Raw genomic sequence first — 18872 nt, 5'->3', positions numbered from 1 at the left:
TCCCGGCCTCCCAGACGACCACATCTGCTCTTTAGGGACCGCGTGAGGGAATTAAAGCTGCAACCCGCTGACCTTCATCTGGTCAGGGAGAGTGAGGAATTGATAGAGAGGAGCTTTAGGCAGGTAGTTACCCTGGGACCACAGGAGACAGAGAAGTGGGTAACAGTCAGGAGAAGGAAGGGCAAGAAGCAGGTGCTAGAGAGTACCTCAGTGGCTGTCCCCCTTAACAATAAGTACTCCTGCTTGAGTGCTGTGGGGGGGTGGGGGAAAACGGCCTACCTGGGAGAAGCAACAGTGGTCGCGCCTCTGGCACAGAGTCTGGCCCTGTGGCTCAGAAGGGTAGGGAAAGGAAGAGGATGGCAGCAGTGATAGGGGACTCTATAGTTAGAAGTCAGATAGGCGATTCTGTGAACGCAGGAAAGAAATGCGGATGGTAGTTTGCATCCCCGGTGCCAGGGCCCAGGATGTTTCTGAGTGTGTCCACGATATCTTTAAGTGGGAGGGAGAACAGCCAGAGGTCATGGTACATATTGGTACCAACGACAATGGTAGGAAAAGAGAGGAGGTCCTGAAAACAGAATACAGGGAGTTAGGAAGGAAGCTGAGAAGCAGGACCACAAAGATAGTAATCTCCGGATTACCGCCTGTGCCACGCGACAGAGAGTATAGGAATAGGATGAGATGGAGGATAAATGGGTGGCTGAGGGATTGGAGCAGGGGCAGGGATTCAGATTTGTGGATCATTGGGACCTCTTCTGGGGCAGGTGTGACCTGTACAAAAAAGGACGGGTTGCACTTGAATCTGAGGGGGACCAATATCCTGGTGGGGAGGTTTGCTAAGGCTATTGGGGGAGAGTTTAAACTAGAATTCCTGGGGGTTGGAACTGAATGGAAGAGACGAAGGAAAGGGGCTGTTGGCTGACGAATAGAGAAAGCTTGGAGGCAGTGCAAGAGGGAGGATAGGCAGGTGATAGGGAAGGGACGCACTCAGACGGACAGTTTGAAATGTGTCTATTTTAATGCGAGGAGTATTATGAATAAAGCAGATGAGCTTAGAGCATGGATCAGCCCTTGGAGCTATGATGTTGTGGCCATCACAGAGACTTAGATGGTGCAGGGGCAGGAATGGCTGCTTCAAGTGCCAGGTTTTAGTTGTTTCAGAAAGGATAGGGAGGGAAGCAGATGAGCTGGGGATGTGGCACTGTTGATCAGAGACAGTGTCACAGCTGCAGAAAAGGAGCAAGTCATGGAGGGATTGTCTACAGAGTCTCTGGGTGGAAGTTAGGAATAGGAAGGGATCAATAACCCTACTGGGTGTTTTCTAGTCAAGAAAAGAAGAGGTTATGAAAGGTTCAAAAAACTAGGTAATGATAGGAATCTAGAAGATTATAAGGCCAGCAGGAAAGAGCTTAAGAATGAAGTCAAGAGAGCCATAAGGAGCCATGAGAAGGCCTTAGCAGGCAGGATTAAAGAAAACCCCCAAGGCATTCTACAAGTATGTGAAGAGCAAGAGGATAAGGTGTGACAGAATAGGATGAATCAAGTCTGAGAGTGGAAAATTGGGTACGGAACCGGAGGAAAGAGCGGAGGTACTTAATGAATACTTTGCTTCAGTATTCACTATGGAAAAGGATCTTGGCAATTGTAGGGATGACTTGCAGTGGACTGAAAAGCTTGAGCATGTAGGTATTAAGGAAGAGGATGTGCTGGAGCTTTTGAAAGCATCAAGTTGGATATGTCACTGGGACCAGACGAGATGTACCCCAGGCTACTGTGGGAAGCGAGGGAGGAGACCACTGAGCCTCTGGCAATGATCTTTGCATCATCAATGAGGACAGGAGAGGTTCCGGACAATTGGAGGGTTGCGGATGTTGTTCCCTTATTCAAGGAAGTGAGTAGGGATAGCCCAGGGAATCTTATCAGTGGCTGGTAAGTTGATGGAGAAGATCCTGAGAGGCAGGATTTATGAACATTTGGAGAGGCATAATATAATTAGGAATAGTCAGCATGGCTTTGTCAAAGGCAGGTCATGCCTTATGAGCCTGATTGAATTTTTTGAGGATGTGACTAAACACATTGATGAAGGTAGAGCCATAGATGTAGTGTATATGGATTTTAGCAAGGCATTTGATAAGGTACCCCATGCAAGGCTTATTGAGAAAGTAAGGAGGCATGGGATCCAAGGGACATTGCTTTGTGGATCCAGGATTGGCTTGCCCACAGAAGGCAAAGAGTGGTTGTAGACGGGTCATATTCTGCATCGAGGTCAGCGACCAGTGGTGTTCTGGGACCCCTGCTCTTTGTGATTTTTATAAATGACCTGGATGAGGAAGTGGAGGGATGAGTTAGTAAATTTGCTGAGGACACAAAGGTTGGGGGTGTTGTGGGTAGAGTGGAGGGCTGTCAGAGGTTACAACAGGACATTAATAGGATGCAAAACTGGGCTGAGAAGTGGCAGATGGAGTTTAACCCAGATAAGTACAAGGTGGTTCATTCTGGTAGGTCAAATAATGTGGCAGAATATAGTATTAATGGTAATTGTGGAGGATCAGAGGGATCTTGGGGTCAGAGTCCATAGGACACTCATAGCTGCTAGCAGGTTGACTCCGTAGTTAAAAAGGCATACAGTGCATTGGCCTTCATCAATCGTGGAATTGAGTTTAGGAGCCGAGAGGTAATGTTGCAGCTATATCGGACCCTGGTCAGACCCCACTTGGAGTGCTGTGTTCAATCCTGGTCACCTCACCACAGGACGGATGTGGAAACCATAGAAAGGGTGCAGAGGAGACTTACAAGGATGTTGCCTGGATTGGGGAGCGTGCTTTATGAGAATAGGTTGAGTGAACTCTGCCTTTTCTCCTTGGAGCGACACAGGATGAGAGGTGACCTGATAGAGGTATATAAGATAATGAGAGGCACTGATCGTGTGAATAGTCAGAGGCTTTTCCCCAGGGCTGAAATGGCTAGCACGAGAGGAAACAGTTTTAAGGTGCTTGGAAGTAGGTACAGAGGAGATATCAGGGGTAAGCTGTTGTTTTTTTTTAAAAACGCAGAGAGTGGTGAGTGCGTAGAATGGGCTGCTACCGGTGGAGGCGGAAATGATAGGGTTTTTTAAGAGACTCCTGGATGGCTGCATGGAGTTTATTTAAGGTCGGGACATGTTCAGCACAGCTTTGTGGGCCGAATGGCCTTTATTGTCCTGTAGGTTTTCTATGTTTGCACAGCACTCAATATACATGTAGTGTACTTTAATAATAAATGTACTTTGGAGAATCTTATATTGTATCATGTGATGCTAGACAACAGGGAGTGGAGAATGAGTGAACCAACATCAGTTGGAAAGATACAGGCTACCTTCAATGACGGAGAGTGTGGAAAAGTAGCATAGCGGTTAGCACAATGTTTTACAATGCCGTAACCGTCTGCAAGTAGTTTGTACAGGCAGGTTTTCTCCCATATTCCATTGACCTTCAGGTTGATCGATCACTTGGTGGCACGGGCTCATCGAGCTGGCAGGGCCCGTCACCGTGCCGCCCGTCTCAATAAGCCAAACATCGCAGATCACGCACGCCTGAGGTATGAAGGGAGCCAGGTAAAGGCCCCTCACTCCGTTTTGGCATGCGCTGTTGTCAAGCAGAACCATTGTAGAACTGTGCAACTTACGCCTTGCTACAGAGGACGACACGCTGCCCCGGTGAGAGTGCCCGGCCTGTTCCAGTGTATTAGTCACCTCGCTCGAATCCATCTGGAACAGAGAGAATCTCAGAATTGGCAAGGGTAGGTGGTGGCAATTCAGCCCACTAAATGACTACTAGCTCTGAGAACGACCCAGCCAGTATTTTGCACAATCTGTTACCGATGTCCCTGTAATTCCCCTCTTGTTTCGGCAAATTCTGGAGTTAGGGTATATAGCAAATACTAATTTCAACAGCAACCAATCTTCAGATTTGAATGTAGATCGATTTTTAAAACTCAGCCTTGAACGGGGACTGCAGATTGGGGTTGATTGCAAACCAGTAAACACCCATTCACTTGATGTCTGCATCTGCATGAATGCAGCGGGAGAGACAATACTGATTAAACGCTCATTTTGGGTGCCTGGAATGTGGGTGTGAAGGAGGTGTGCGAAAATGATATGTAATTCAAAGGAAGCATTGTAGATACATTGTAATTATAGAAACTTTCTGCTGTAAATGCTGATCTCAGCATATAAAAATGTCACGTAATATTGGGTCAGGCAGGTCTCATCTTCCAACAGTCTTCCATGATGCCTGTATACTCGTTTTTCTAGAATAAAGGCTTCTATATCTAGCTTCAGGATCTCTCTGGTGACTTTGTTCACAGAGAGAATCTCAATTGACAAGTATAGGCAATTCAGCTCCAAGCATGATCCAGCAAGCATCTTTCAGATTGATATCAATGGCCCTGTAACTCCCCCACCTCCCTCAAGCAGCTATCCAACTCCCATCTAATCATAATTCAATCTGTTCACATGACCCTCTTGAATCAGGACTGGTGTTGCAAGAGAATTATTTCTCTTGCAATCAACACTGGCCAATCACTGAGAGCCAGTATCCTCTGCATTTCAATTGAACACTCTTCATAATGGTGAAGCCTTTGTAAGAAATCTTCCCTTCACCTCAGAAGTCCTTAGCTCCTCTAACAGGAGCTAGTGCAAGGCTTTACCACACCACCGATTGGGCTTCAACTCCCATCGCTGCCTGTAAGGAGCTTGCACGTTCTCCCCGTGACCGCGTGGGTTTCCTCCGGGTGCTCCGGTTTCCTCCCACAGTCCGATGATGTACCGGTTAGGGTTAGAAGCGTGGGGACCCTTGCAAGCTGCCTGCGGCACATCTGGTAATTATTGCAAATGAAGCATTTTACCGCATGTGACAAATAAAGTAAAATGTGGCAAGTAATGAAAGTCAGCCCTGGGACCATTGAACAAAGTCTTTCCTTTATCCCCACTGGGACCTTCATATCCTTCTACAATGCCGTTAGCAGAATTGGATGCAATATTTAGCTGTAGTCGAACCAATCTCTTTGGAGGAAGCTGATTTAACTTTACTTTTGTAGATTGGATCTAACGTGCTTTGAGGAAAACTGCTTCCTCGGGATTTATTTATTTATTGAGATGCAATGCAGAATTGGTCCTTCGAGCTAAGTCACCCCGCCCCCAACAATCCCCTGATTTAATGCTAGCCTCATCACTGAACGATTTACAATGATCAATTAACCTATTGACCGGTACATCTTTGGACTGTGGGAGGAAACCAGAGCACCTGGAGGAAACCACGCGGTCACTGAGGAGAACGTACAAACTCCTTACCGGCAGCGGCGGGAATCGAACCCGGGTCGCCTGCACTGTAAAGCATCGTGCTAACCACCACGCACCCGTGCACTACAACTCAGTTTTAGAATTGCCTTTCTCTGTTGTACCCACCCACACCCGCAAGAAGATCCACATTTAAGCAGTGGTTACGCCTGAATTGGTTATGAAAACAGTTCTGACGGAAGGTCATCAGCCTGAATTTTTAAACTGTTCCTTTCTACACAGATGCTGTCTGGCCTGCTGAGCATCGGAAGCATAATATATATATACACATGCATGCATAAGAACATGTATTGTGTGCGGTTTTGGTCCCCTAATCTGAGGAAAGATATTCTTGCCGTAGAGGGAGTACAAAGACGGTTCACCAGATTGATTCCTGGGATGGCAGGACTTTCATATGAAGAAAGACTGGATCAACTAGGCTTATACTCTCTGGAATTTAGAAGATTGAGGGGGGATCTGATTGAAATGTATAAAATCCTAAAGGGATTGGACAGGATAGATGCAGGAAGATTGTCCCCAATGTTGGGGAAGTCCAGAACGAGGGGTCACAGTTTAAGGATAAAGGGGAAGCCTTTTAGGACTGAGATGAGGAAAAACTTCTTCACACAGAGAGTGGTGAATCTGTGGAATTCTCTGCCACAGGAAACAGTTGAGGCCAGTTCACTGGCTATATTTAAGAGGGAGTTAGATATGGCCCTTGTGGCTAAAGGGATCAGGGGGTATGGAGAGAAAGCAGATACAGGGTTCTGAGTTGGATGATCAGCCATGATCATACTGAATGGCGGTGCAGGCTCGAAGGGCCAAATGGCCTACTCCTGCACCTATTTTCTATGTTTCAATAGCAGAGGCAGGCCACTCGGCCCCTCAGCCTTGCGCCAGCATTTAATAATGACCTGACTGACCTCCACGCTACATTCCTTTATCATAAAATACACACCCAGTCGCAACTATTAGTTACACCTGCTCGTTAATGCAAATCTCTGATCAGCCAATCATGTGGCAGTGACTCAATGCACAAGAGCATGCAGGCATGGCCAAGAGGTTTGGTTGCTGTTCAGACCAGGCATCAGAATGGGGGAAGTGACTTTGACCGTGGAATGGTTGCTGGTGCCAGACGGGGTGGTTTGAGGATCTCGGAAACTGCTGATCTCCTGGGATTCTCCACACACAAATGCTTCCAAAATGAGGCCGGCAGACCCCCCCCTCAGTTAACGGTAGGGGTCCATGGCATTTAAAAAAAAAAGTTGGCAACCCCTGCTCTCGAGTTTACAGAGAATGGCGCGGAAAATGAAAAGCATTCAGTGAGTGGCAGTTCTGTGGGCAAAAATGCCTTGTTAATCAGAGGTCAGAGGAGAATGGCCAGACTGGTTCAAGCTGACAGGAAAGCCACAGTAGCTCAAATATTCAAGCGTCACAACATGGGGGTGGGGGGAGGAAGAGAAATTCTGAATACACGACGTCAAACCTTGAAGGAGGTACCTAATAAAGTGGCCACTGAGTGACAAGGCTGTGGGAAGGCCAATAATTTATTCCTCCACCCTAACTGTTTGAGAAGTTGGCTTCTGAAACCGACACCGTCTGTGTGGTGCCGGCACTCCCACAGTTGTTAGGTTCGTTGACTAATTACTTTTGATTGCTGAGAGACAGATCTATTACTGCTGGGAAAGTTAGAACAGCTAAGGGACCGTGTTTAAAACAAGAGGAATTAAATAGAGTCTGCTCATCAACAATTCCACAGCCTTTATTAAAAAAAACAGAAAATATTACTGCAGATTATTAAACTGGGCGGGGCTCAGCTCGGAGAGGGAAAACTCTGATCTCAATCCTCTGCTGCCCAGCAGCTATACGCACTCACGGGGAAGGTTTTGGGAGTAAACCCAGAGGGAAAGATCTGGAACTGGAGTCACTGAGACAGACCTACGTTAAGTTCAAAGGTGACTGGCAACTCCAGCGACACTGCTGGTGAGAAACTGTATCGGTCTCTGCCATTCCTTTGGGTTCATCAGATGCACGGAGAAGGGGAGCTTGCTACACAGGCAACTGCACATCTTACCCCCCTGTCTTGCATATCTAGAGAGCTGGGGTGCAACATCCATGGTCGACCCTGACCGACGGAGGCCTCGAAAAGCAACACGATCCTTGACCGAAAGAATATAGCCACCGCTCATTGTGGCACAATTAGGGAGGGACTGTAATGAAGGCAAGGCCAATAATATACACAGAAAGGTGAAGGAACTCAGCAGACCAGGCAGCATCTATGGGGAAAGGTTTTTCTCTTTAATCCTGCCGAAGGGTCTCGGCCCGAAACGTCGACTGTTCACTCTTTTCCATAGATGAAGCCTGGCCTGCTGAGTTCCTCCAGCATTTTGTGCGTGTTGCTTGGATTTCTAGCATCTGTAGATTTCCTGTTGTTTGTGATTGAAGGACAATAATAATTCCACATTTGCCCTTCCCTTGCTAACTGCCCACCCGAGCTGGTCAAAGCCATACTCCCAGGTGCCAGGTTCAGTCCAAACAGCATCTCCTCCCCGAACCACATGTTGATTGGCAGGTTCGCAAGCTGCTGTAAATTACCCCTAGCAGAGGGGTAGGTGGTACAAGCTGCAGGGGAGCTGATTAGAATAAAATCTGGGATTAGATCCCATTCAGCACTTTCAGAGAACAATAGCAGCGAAGGATGTGGACACACACACACACACAAAATGCAGGAGCTCAGTGGCCACAGAGAGGAATGAACAGTCCACATTTCAGACCGAAACCCTGCGTCAGGAAGGGGGAAAGAAGCCAGAGTAAGGTGGGGGAAGTGGCACCTGACCAAGTGGTTAGGGTGTTGGGCTCACAATCTGAAGGTCGTGGGTTCGAGTCTCATCCAAGGCAGCGTGTTGTGTCACTGAGCAAGGCACTTAACCACACACTGCTCCACAGTCCACCCAGCTGAAAATGGGTACCGGCAAATGCTGGGAGTTAACCTTGCGCCACGGAAACCGGCATAAGCACCGGCCTGATGGGCCACAAAGGCTTGGGACAGACTTTGACTTTGGAAGGTGGGGGAAAGGGAAAAAAGAGAGTACAAGCTGGCAGGTGATGGGTGGAAGAAAGTGAGTGGGAGGAGGAATCTAACAGGGCAGGAGAGTGGACCACAGAAGAAAGGGTAGATGGTGATGGGCAGGTGAGAAGAGGTAAAGGCTGATTTATACTTCTGCATCAGTCGCCGTGAACCCTACGCGGATCCCTACACCGTAGCCTGACGCACACCTCTCCCAAAATGTAACTACGCATCGCGGCAACGCAGACCACAACAACTGTGATTGGTCCGCCTGGTAACATCGCATTTCCTCCTACGCTGCAATAGCTTCCCATTGGCCGACTGAAAGGGCAGGGAAGGAACTCTGGCTGCAATGCTTTCCATAAAGCTTTACAGACCTCCGATATTATGGAGGTCTTTCGCTTTTAAGGAAAAAAGACGCTCGCTTTAAACCTGTTTACCCCGAGAAAGACTACCATGACCATGAAGCCTTGCACGGGCGGGTGTGAGCACATGCGCGACGTGCACGAATTGCAGAGCGACGCAGACACACCAACACACGAGTATAAATGCTCACAATGCATGTAGGTTACGGCGTCGATTTGACGTAGAAGTATAAATCAGCCTTTAGAAGGGAGCCTGAATGGCGAAAGTTCAGACATGGGAAATTACTTCCACACCAGACAAATGCCAAGCGGACCATCTTTAATACACTAAGGTATTCGCATCGCACCCCCAGGATTCTTTAGATGATGGAATCTTCCCACTTTTCCTGGGTGCGGTGAGCTCCAAAAGGCAAAACGACACGCCTGACCAGCATCCACTCCGCCACGATTCGGCCCACCAGCGGTTGCAGCGTGTCCGAGCGGCCGCACTCACTCACTAAGACACGACCGCGTCACCCGAAACCCGTCAACCACCCAACAAAAGCGCGCTGACCGGTGCGCAAGAACGCCGCCCTGGGACAGGCTCCCTTCCAAGTCGCCCACCACCCCGACTCCGAAATGCATCTAGTCAGCGCCAAATCCTGCAGCTCCCCGGGGCGGGGGGGGGGGGGAAGCAAGACGCTTTACAGTGCAGGCAACCTGGGGTTCAACTCTCACCGCCACCTGTGAGTAGTTTGTACGTTCTCCCCATGACCGTGTGGGTTTCCTCCGGGTGCTCTGGTTTCCTCCCACAGTCCAAAGAACAACCGGTTAGAGGGTTAATTGATCAATACAATTGCCCCTTGATTAGCCCAGGGTTAAACAAGGGGATGCAGGGCAGCATGGTTCAAAAAGGGCTTATTCCACGCTGTATCCCAATAAAAAAGTTTTCTTTGAAAACATCCTCACAAAACGACTTCAGGGAGTTCAAAAGGCAGCTCACCACCCACAACGAGGGCAATTAGGGATGCCCACATTCCATAAAATAACATTTTTGGAGGGGGGGGGGAAGAGAGAATGCCGGATTTTAAAAGATGTTACGGATGCTACTTCTGAGCGTGACATTTCTCCAAAAACTTTTATTCTTGCAAATCTTAAACTTTCATTGCTTTCGGTTACTCAGTGGTGAGTCAAAATGATTTTTTTAGAAAACTGTGCCACAAAGACAGAGTCAACAGACACAGCAGGAACAGTCCGGTCTGACTGATGACCTCCTTTCAGGATAAACAAGCGCGCTGATAAAGAAAAACGGGGGAGAAAAAAGAAAAAAAAACTAAAAACACAGGAAATAAGGTTGAGTGATTTCACTGGGTATTGCAGAACTGAAGGATTGCATAAACACGAGAGCAGCTGTGGTGGTGGGAGGAAACCAGAAAAGTTATGAAAGTGGCGGAAAAAAAATAAGCTGGACGTTTGGAATCACACAAACAACAGTGCACAGTGGAAATTAAGGCCAACGTGCTGGGAAAATTACTGCACTGTATCAAAGCAGAGTCAGCATCTGTGGGAAGTCCGACGAGCACAGGCCAGTCCAGTTTCCCTTGCATTCACTCCTGGAGATTATTTCAGGATGTGTAACATCAGGAGCATTTTTTTTAAACTGGACTTAAAACAAGTACTGGCAACACCTCTCAAGTCTCTAAACGTGATACCTTACCACAATGCCGGCCGACCAGCTGAAAAGTAAATTTGAATTCGTCTTACCTACACAATGTCCCTATCCCACCATGGAGAGGAACGGAGACGGGCTAACCCCCATTGACATCAATGGATCTGGGGTTGAGAGGGTGAACAGCTTTAAGTTCCTCAGCATCCACATCACCGAGGACCTCACGTGGTCTGTGCATACCAGCTGTGTGGTGAAAAAGGCACAACAGCGCCTCTTCCACCTCAGACGGTTAAAGAAGTTTGGTATGGACACCCAAATCCTACAGGGGCACAATTGAGAGCATCCTGACTGGCTGCATCACTGCCTGGTATGGGAACCGTATCTCCCTCAGTCGCAGGACTCTGCAGAGAGTGGTGCGGACAGCCCAGCGCATCTGTAGTTGTGAACTTCCCACGATTCAGGACATTTACAAAGACAGGTGTGTAAAAAGGGACTGAAGAATCGTTATGGACCCAAGTCGCCCCAAACAGCTGCTATCATCCAGGAAACTGTACCGCAGCATAAAAGCCAGGACCAAAAGGCTCCGGGACAGCTTCTTCCACCAGGCCATCAGACTGATTAACTCACACTGATTTGAGTGTATTTCTATGTTACATTGACTATTCTATATATTATAAATTACTACGATCGCACATTTGGACAGAGTAAAGATTTTTACCCATGTATGTGAAGGATGTAAGAAATAAATAAATTCAATACCCCTCATGTTCATGTGCCTATCTAAACGTCTCTTAAAAACCTCTAATGTATTTGCCTCTAACACCATAGCAGGTAGTACATTCTACCCCAAGTAAAAAACCTACCCCTCACATCCCCTTTGAACCTACCCAGGAGCAGAATTAGGCCATTCAGCCCATCAAATCTGCTCTGCCATGACTGTTCCATTTTCCCTCTCAGCCCCAATCTCCTGCCTTCTCCCCTCATCCCATCAAACCAATCAAGAACCTATCAACCTCTTCCTTAAATATACCCATTGACTTGGCCTCCACAGCCATCCATGGCAACAAATTCCACAGATTCACCGCTCCCTGGCTGAAGAAATTCCTCCTCACCTCCATTCTAAATGGACAGGACACAATACAACAGGAGATAGTGCTTCACTCGCTCCTGTCAGACAACAAAGGACTGATCGGGTCAAAGTGCTCCTAGAAAAACTGATGAGCACATAATATTCATGTTTTAGGAAAATAACTTCATTTGGAACACACCCAAACTGCTGGAGGAACTGAACCGGCCAGGTTGAATAACCAGTTGATATTTCGGGCTGAAACCCTTTACCAGGACCTCACACCCTGCAAGATTTTTAAATACTTCTCTCTCTCTTTTTTTCCATATTTTGGCCAAGAAAAAAACTTGCATCTGTGTAACATATCTCATGAAGTATGCCAATGCATCCTTACTGTCAATGAAGGATCTTCTGAACAGTCATCTTACAAGGAATAGAAATTATAGTCCATAAATACAAGTTATGAACAAACTTGATGAAATAGTTAAGAGTTTTATCCCCCCCCCCCCACTACCGTCCACACACCTTTCAAAGTAACTTGGATTCAAAAATACTTCAGTGACTGTTTGCACTGAGACATTCCAAGAAGGAAACTGAAAAGTTAGCAAGTCTTTCTCTAACACACACAGAGCTTCAAACTTCCCTTTCGGGACGTCCCAAGGTGAATTAAAGATAATGCATACCTGCTCACTGCTGATATCGCAGAAGGGGAGTCTACAAAGGATCTTAGGGTTGGAGGGGGAGGATTGCACGGGGTAAGAAGAGGGTACGGACGCTGGTCAGGAACTAGAGACAGGTTCTCCCCCCCCCCCCCCCACCGTCCACAACCCTTCCTTGACCTCACCGTCCCTCACACCCTCCACAACTGACACTCCGTCACCTCAGCACTCGGATACTCACACTACAGGTCTATAACGCTGCCAATACCCGGAAGGGAGCCGCTACCCCCCTCGGCAAAACGGCCAAGCCAGCCTGCGCCAAAACTTTCTTCCCCTCTCTTAATTCCCTCCCGTCTTCTCTTCCGCGCCTGCGCACAACCCCTCCCCACACCACTCCTCGCTCCGGCTCCGCCCTCGTGCGCCTGCGCCGTTGCGCTGGTGCCCGTTTCCAGGCGCTCCCCCCCCGCGCCGGCCCAACCGCGCCTGCGCGCTCGGTGCCAGCGCTCCGCCCCCACCCGCTTTCTTCCTCTCCTCCCGCCCTGCTGCCTGCTTCCCGCCCTTTGCCGGCCAACCCTTGTGCGTCTGCGCCTCAGCCGCTGAGCCTGTTGGGAGTTGTAGTGTTGTCGTTTCCAGACACCTCCCCACTCCCAGAAAGACAGTTTTCTGTCAGATTTCCAGTGTTTACAGTTTAACTTTAATTACATTTACTGTGCAATTCGCTGCCACATGAATGACAGTCTTGAAGATCTTGCTCTCCATCTCAGAATCAAGTCTAATATCCTGACATATGTCATGAAATTTAAACGCAAACAACAGGAATTCTGCAGATGCTGGAAATTCAAGCAACATACATCAAAGTTGCTGGTGAACGCAGCAGGCCAGGCAGCATCTCTAGTTCGTCAGGACTAACGAAGGGTCTCGGCCTGAAACGTCGACTGCGCCTCTTCCTATAGATGCTGCTTGGCCTGCTGCGTTCACCAGCAACTTTGATGTATGTTGTCATGAAATTTGTCTTTGCGGCAGCAGTACAATGCAATACATAATAATACAGAAAAATATTAATTACAGTAAATATATATATATGTGAGTGTGTGTGTCTTCAGGCTTCTGTACTTCCTTCCTGATGGTAGCAATGAGAAGAGGGCATTTTCTGAGGGGTGGGGGGTCCTTAATGATGGACGCCGCCTTCCTGAGTCACCGTTCCTTAAAAATGTCCTGGATACTACGGAGGCTGGTGCCCATGATGGAGCTGACTGAGTTTACAACTCTCTGTAGATTACTGTGAGCAGCCATCCCTGCCCCTGCCATACCAAACAGTCAGAAAGTCCTCCACAGCACATCTGTAGAAGTTTTCAAGTGTTTCAGGTGACATACTAAGTCTCTCCAAAGTCCAAATGAAATATAGCCGCTGTCTTGCCTTCTTCATAAATGTCAGGTCCATGTCAGGTCCTCAGAGATATTGACACCCAGGAACTTGAAATTGCTCACTCTCTCCACTTCTGATCCCTCCATGAGGATTGGTGTGTGTTCCCTCGTCTTGCCCTTTCTAAAATCAACCTCTTTGGTCTTACTGTCGTTGAGTGCAGGGTTGTTGCTACGACACCACTCAGCTCACTGGTCCACCTCAAAAGGAAGGAGGAAAGATGCCAGAATCTTAGATAGGCAGCTGGATGAAAGAAAAATGGAGGGCTATGTGGAAGGAAGGAGTAGATTAAAGCAGCGGTCCCCAACCACCGGGCCGCAGACCGGTACCAGGCCGCAAAGCATGTGCCACCGGGCCGCAAGGAAACGATATGAGTCAGCTGCACCTTTCCTCATTCCCTGTCACGCACTGTTGAATTTGAACATAGGGTTGCCAACTGTCCGGTATTTGCCGGGACATCCCGTATATTGGGCTAAATTGGTTTGTCCCATACGGGACTGCCCTTGTCCTGTATTTCCCCCACTAAGGTAGAGCGTTCCTATGAAACCGTTCATGCCGAAATGGCGTAAAGTGAAGAAGCGATTACAACTAATTTATATGGGAAAAATTTTTGAGCATTCCCAGACCCAAAAAATAACCCAACAAATCATACCAAGTAACACATAAAACCTAAAATAACAGTAACGTATAGTAAAAGCAGGAATGATATGATAAATACACAGCCTATATAAAGTAGAATTAATGTATGTACAGTATAGTCGGGAAGATTAAGGCAAAACCGACTTGTGGGGGAAAAAAATCAGCCCATACGCGCATGCGCACACAGGTGCCCGCTCAAGGCTTCATGGTCATTGTAGTCTTTCCCAGGGTAAAGTGTCCCGGGGTTTGACTGCTACTTTTGTCCCTTATTTGGAAGTGGGAAAGTTGGCAACCCTAACTGTAAAAGACATGCTGAGGTGAGTTTAACCCTACTTGAACACCGGAGTGGGGGGGGGGGGGCACGGTGGTCGGCCAGTCTGCAAGAATATTGTTAATATTAAACCAGTCCGTGGTGCAAAAAAGGTTGGGGACCCCTGGGTTAAAGGGTCAGCACTGCACTGTGGGCCGAAGGGCCTGTACTGTGCTGCACTGTTCTATAACTGACAGCAACATTATCCTTTGTTCTATCAGGATGTGCGTTAATTCAGGCCAGGCAGCATCTCTAGGAAGAGGTACAGTCGACGTTTCGGGCCGAGACCCTCTGTCCTACTAGCTCTTCTTTCAGTTAGTCCTGACGAAGGGTCTCGGCCCGAAACGTCGACTGTACCTCTTCCTAGAGATGCTGCCTGGCCTGCTGTGTTCACCAGTAACTTTGATGTGTGTTGCTTGAATTTCCAGCATCTGCAGATTTCCTCGTGTGTGTGTTAGTTCACTGGTTTTGAGATTTTCTGAAAGGTGCTATGGAAACACAAGTGTTTTACTTTACTTGCTGATAATTCCTTTGCCCATCGCACGTATTTGGAGCAGGTGAACATGGCTTTGTGCGTGGTAGGTCGTGTCTAACCAATCTTATAGGGTTTCTCGAGGAAGTTGATGACAGAGCAGCCCCCCCACCCCCCCCGGCAAACAGAGCAGCCCCCCCCACCCCCCCCAGCAAACAGTCCTTCCAGGTGAGGCAACACGTCTCCTGTTCATCTGCTGGGAGCCATCTATTCTATCCGGGGAGAAGGCAGGAAATGGGGGCCGAGAGGGAAAATGGATCGACCATGATGAAATGGCGGAGCAGACTCGATGGGCCGAATGGCCTAATTCTACTCCTGTATCTTACAGCGTTCACGTACAAGCTCCTCACAAATAATGGCGGGTATCAGAGCCTGACCAGCGATCGCTGGCGCTGGAGGTAAACCCGGGCACGATCCGCAAGAGATTCTGCAGACGCTGGAAATCCAGAGCAACAAGTGCAAAATGCTGGAGGGACTCAGCGAGCCAGGCAGCATCCGCGGAGAGGAAACCGGCAGTCGACGTTTCGGGCTCAGGGCCCTTTCATTTGGGACCGGAAGGGAAGGGGGAGGAACCCAGAATGATCGGTGAGGGGATGAAGTAAGAAGCTGGGAGGTGGTTGGTGGATAAGGTACAGGGCTGAAGAAGAAGGAATCTGATAGGAGAGTGGACCGAGGGATGAAAGCGAAGGAAGAGGTGATGGGGGCGAGGAGAAGGGGAGCCAGAATGGGGATTCCTCTCCATAGATGCTGCCTGACCTGCTGAGTTCCTGCAGCATTTTGTGTGTGTGTGAGAGAGAGAGAGACACACACACAATCCAGCATCTCCTGCTCCTTTTAACCCTACAGTTGCAGATGGGGACAGGAGCTGAGAAATATATTCTCTGTATACAAAGCCATAAGCCAGTAAAATATTTTGTAACCAACACACGCAGAATTCCACACAGACATATATTCACATGTGCATAATTATTAATAAATTCATTCATTTACCAAAAAAAACACACAATGTCCCTTTTAAAACCTGCTTGAACAAGGCTTCTAATGTGACAATCTCAATCCCCCCCTACTTCAAGCTGATTCGCCTCACCACCGTCTCCTTGAAGTTGTTTTTAGTCTCTGCCGTGGCTTAGTCCGTTGTCAGCTCAAGAAAATCAGTCAGAGCATTTCCAAAAGGCAGTGTGTTCCTTTCCCTCTCCTTCATCACCACCCTCACTCTCTCCTCTGTCTTCCTCTCCCATCTCTGTCACTTATCCATCTCTACCTCCTGTATTCCTCTCTCTCCCTGTCACAGATTCACAGATTCTCCCTGTCTCATCCTCGTCGTTTCTTTCGCTTTCTCCTGGTCTAACTTCCTGTCTTTCGTAATCGCTCTCTCAGCTTCATCCCCGTTTCTCTTTCTGACCCACCCGATCGTGTTTTGTCCCCCCCCTCTCTCTCTCTCTCCTTTTGTACCTTCACCTCCCGATAAGTGTCAGACAGACAGGACGGCCTCACAAAAGGGGCCGTACAAGAGAGACAGCGTCAGTCAACACCCACCCCTGTGACCAGCGCTTTGAGGATCTGATAAATTCAGAGAAATTACGCCAAAACCGAAGGGAATGTCGATGTCGATGTCGATCTCGCTCTTTCCTTCCCCCCCGCCCACTCTCATATCTCCACCTCCCAATAAATGTCAGACAGACAAGGCTGTCTCACAGCAAGAGCTCTGAGAGAGATAGCGTCAGTAAACACCCACCCCTGCCACGAGCGCTTTGAGGATTTGATAAATTCAGAGAAATAAAGCAAAAACCGAGAGGGATGTTTACGTCGATCTCTCTCTCTCTCTTTCTCTCTCCCCTCTCCCCTCTATCTCTTCCTGTCTCTCTCCCCTCCCTCTCCTCTCTCTCTTTCCTCCCTCTCACTCCTCTCTCCCTCTCTCTCCTCCCTCCCTCTCCTCCCTCTCTCTCTATCTACCTATCTCTCTCTCCTCCCTCTCCTCTCTCTCTCTATCTATCTATCTACCTGTCTTTCTCTCCCTCCTCCCCCTTATCTCTCTCCTCCCTCCCTCTCCTCTCTCTCTCTCCTCCCTCCCTCTCCTCCCTCTCTCTCTATCTACCTATCTCTCTCCTCCCTCCCTCTCCTCTCTCTCTCTCTATCTATCTATCTACCTGTCTTTCTCTCCCTCCTCCCCTTCTCTCTCTCCTCCCTCCCTTTCCTCTCTCTCTCCTCCCTCCCTCTCCTCCCTCTCTCTCTCTATCTACCTATCTCTCTCTCCTCCCTCCCTCTCCTCTCTCTCTATCTATCTATCTACCTGTCTTTCTCTCCCTCCTCCCCTTCTCTCTCTCCTCCCTCCCTTTCCTCTCTCTCTCCTCCCTCCCTCTCCTCCCTCTCTCTCTCTATCTACCTATCTCTCTCTCCTCCCTCCCCCTCCTCTCTCTCTCCTCCCTCCCTCTCCTCCCTCCCTCCTCTCCCTCTCTATCATCTCTCTTTCCTCCCTCCCTCTCCTCTCTCTTTATCTATTTATCTCTCTTTCCTCCCTCTGTCTCCTCTCTCTCTCTATCTATCTACCTATCTCTCTCTCCTCCCTCCCTCTCCTCTCTCTCTCCTCCCTCCCTCTCCTCTCTCTCTATCTATCTACCTATCTCTCTCCTCCCTCTCTCTCTCCTCCCTCCCTCTCCTCTCTCTCTATCTATCTACCTATCTCTCTTTCCTCCCTCCCTCTTCTCTCTCTCTCTATCTATCTATCTTTCTTTCCTCCCTCCCTCTCCTCTCTCTCTCTCTATCTATTTATCTCTCTTTCCTCCCTCCCTCTCCTCTCTCTCTCTATCTATCTACCTACCTCTCTCTCCTCCCTCCCTCTCTCTCTCTATTTATCTCTCGTTCCTCCCTCCCTCTCCTCTCTCTCTCTATCTATCTACCTACCTCTCTCTCCTCCCTCCCTCTCTCTCTCTATTTATCTCTCTTTCCTCCCTCCCTCTCCTCTCTCTCTCTATCTATCTACCTACTTCTCTCTCCTCCCTCCCTCTCTCTCTCTCTCTATCTCTCTCTTATATCTGCATCTCCCAATAAGTGTCAGAAAGACAAGACAGTTTCACAGCAGGAGCTCTACCAGAGAGTCGGCATCAGTAACACCCACTCTTGCCACCAGTGCTTTGAGCATTTTACAAATTCAGACGAGAACCGAAGGGGACGTTGATGACACAGCAAGAACAAGCTGAGCCCTCATCGTACTTCCCTCCGGCCAGTTTGCACGTCGGGGAGCTGCTCTGAGCACCCAGGTCCAACAAAACATGGGCACCCCTGAAAGATTTACAGTGCAGAACTTCTTGGCAATTATTTTCATCATTTCCAACCAGGATTACAAAACTGGGATGCCCTATTGCTCCTCCAACAAAAGAAAAGGACTGATTTAAGGCTTAATTAAATGGGTTGCATTTAGATCGGGATTCCCAGAGGAATTTTCTCCGTGTGTAGGCAGGGATGAAAACAATATTGTGCCTCAACCAGCCATTTTTTCCTGGAGAATTACCTTTGGGTGTCATAACTGTACTTCTGAACGCTGGCTCCCAAGTATGCCGAAAGCGAACCATCTGCTGTTGCACCGTGAGGTAAGCCCCACTCAGTCTCCTCGGTAGTTGCCTCATGTGGGTCTCTGTCATCATTCGCCTGGTCTGAGACCAAACCACTCCGGCTTTGCACCGGAGGCTGGCTGTCCGCAGCAGTGAGAAGTTACCGGGTGAAATCCCTGCCTGATTCTCATACCACACTTTCGTTTGCCAGGGGTGACATTTATCTTCACGTTTCCAGATACATCCAGAATATTAGTCGTGTGTTTGTACGTGGACGTAGAGAGAGAAAGAGGCAGATGGA

The 18872-nt window shown here is 48.4% G+C and overlaps 1 protein-coding gene across 4 annotated transcripts in view; it reads right to left on the bottom strand.

Annotated features, from left to right (window-relative positions):
- The window catches only part of frmd8 (FERM domain containing 8), a 70372-nt gene extending 54207 nt beyond the window's left edge, over positions 1–16165 (bottom strand). Inside the window, exons 1-2 of one of the 4 annotated variants that reach the window (XM_063036180.1) lie at positions 16111–16165; positions 3664–3745 (exon numbers count right to left, since the gene is read on the bottom strand). In XM_063036180.1, coding sequence (XP_062892250.1) covers positions 3664–3745 — 82 coding nt within the window. In that variant the 5' untranslated portion in view covers positions 16111–16165. Of the gene's footprint in view, positions 1–3663; positions 3746–10489; positions 10509–12143; positions 12163–12360; positions 12493–16110 lie in introns of those variants that run through there. The other 3 variants (XM_063036177.1, XM_063036181.1, XM_063036178.1) reach the window with 3 other exon arrangements.
- Between the last annotated feature and the right edge of the window lie 2707 nt (positions 16166–18872).

The sequence above is a fragment of the Mobula hypostoma genome, chromosome 30 (genome assembly GCF_963921235.1).
Source record: "Mobula hypostoma chromosome 30, sMobHyp1.1, whole genome shotgun sequence".
Taxonomy (NCBI): domain Eukaryota; kingdom Metazoa; phylum Chordata; class Chondrichthyes; order Myliobatiformes; family Myliobatidae; genus Mobula; species Mobula hypostoma.
The sequence above is the reverse complement of the archived record's forward strand: the minus strand, read 5'-3'. Positions and strand labels throughout refer to the sequence as shown.